This window comes from Mustela lutreola, chromosome 6, assembly GCF_030435805.1.
Source record: "Mustela lutreola isolate mMusLut2 chromosome 6, mMusLut2.pri, whole genome shotgun sequence".
Taxonomy (NCBI): Eukaryota; Metazoa; Chordata; class Mammalia; order Carnivora; family Mustelidae; genus Mustela; species Mustela lutreola.
Window position 1 is genome coordinate 20113390 of NC_081295.1, and position 1439 is coordinate 20114828.

Below are 1439 nucleotides of genomic sequence, written 5' to 3' on the forward strand. Positions count from 1 at the left end.
ATAGCTGTCATTATTAGGAATTTCATCATAGAAAAGGCATGAAATAATGAAAAAAACATTGTTTCTACTCACAAAATATTTTATTTAACTTACAAGTTAAAATTTCCCATTGTATTTAGTACAAAATAAATGCACAGCTCTGTCTACTCGTCACAACTATCTGGCTGAGAAATTTGGCCCTACTTGAAGACTAGGAAAACTGAGGCTTGGAGCACTTAATAACATCCCCTAAAATCCCGTAGTTCTTTAGCTACAAAGTCTATAAAATGTAGCCTAAAAATTGGTTAGTTGCCATGTCTACAAAATCTCTTCTTACAAATCTTTCTACTACAGTACGTTTTCTCTCCCTGGGTCATTCTGACATTTCTCAGGTTAAAGGTCTCCTTCATTCACCTCCGAGAAAGCTGCTAGAAGTGTTGAGTTTCTCATGAACAGATTTTCAGGGAGGCACCCCTGTCGCCTTCTCTAGGCAACTCAGGACAGAAGAATGGACGCAAAGGCTCGAAACATGAGAGACAACTATATGTATAGATGAGGGCATTTTCTCTAGTATCAAAAAATTTGAGTTCTTCCAATTCAACATCTAAAAAAATCCCTATGTGGCTAAGTTTGGGGCTTGCAGGAATTCTGATTTCTGGGTTGGAGCTGGTACAGATTGTTCCTGCCTTCAGGCTGATCAACCAGAAGCCGTGCTCAACAGAGAAGCCGCCCTTCCTCTTTCTGTCGACGGATTCCTTACAGATCCCCAGAGTCCACTCCTTCCCGTCTCCCACCTCGACCTCCCAGTAATGGCAGCCAGAGGAGAAGTATGGTGTGCCCAGGACACAGGTCAGGTAGGTGAATCTCTGGGGATCTTCCACTGCGTTGTGGCAGATCTTCCCACACCAAACATTCCTTAGGTCATCAGAGAGGACAAGGAAGGGGTTGGCAGTGCTTCTATCCAGAGTCATAACCTCCCGGAATCTCAGCAACTCTTGGCTCACGTGCAGACTTTTCATCAGTAGGCCACTGTGCTGTCTGATCAGAAGGGACAGTGCTCTGATTTGCCATTCCTCCAAAGGGGGGCTCTCAGTTACCCCTCGACACATGGGGCAGGTCAATTTCAGATCCATGTGTTCTAGCATCCATCTCTGCATGCAATGAAAGCAGAACACATGATCGCAGGAGAGTAAAACGGGACAGAAGAAAATCTCCAGACAAACTGGACAGGTCACCTCCTCTTGCAGACTTTGGGCCATGGTCCCGGTGAAGGTCACTCCTTGACAGTGAACTGAGCTGAAGCAGCCCTTTATAAGCTTCTGAAAGTGATCAGGAACCTTCTGTACACAATCTGTTCAATAGTCAAGATATACCTAAATCCAATACAAAAATTAAATCATATAAATCTTTCTGTAGTTTATACAGCAAAGTAGCACAAAGTCACCAGAGAATCATAGTAA

General features: G+C 43.6%; 1 protein-coding gene across 1 annotated transcript; it reads right to left on the minus strand.

The window, feature by feature from the left end:
- Window positions 1-425: 425 nt before the first annotated feature.
- On the minus strand, window positions 426-1238 carry RFPL4B (ret finger protein like 4B). The gene has a single exon (XM_059179267.1). The coding sequence runs from the start codon at window positions 1236-1238 to the stop codon at window positions 426-428; it is 813 nt and encodes a 270-aa protein (XP_059035250.1).
- Window positions 1239-1439: the final 201 nt, after the last annotated feature.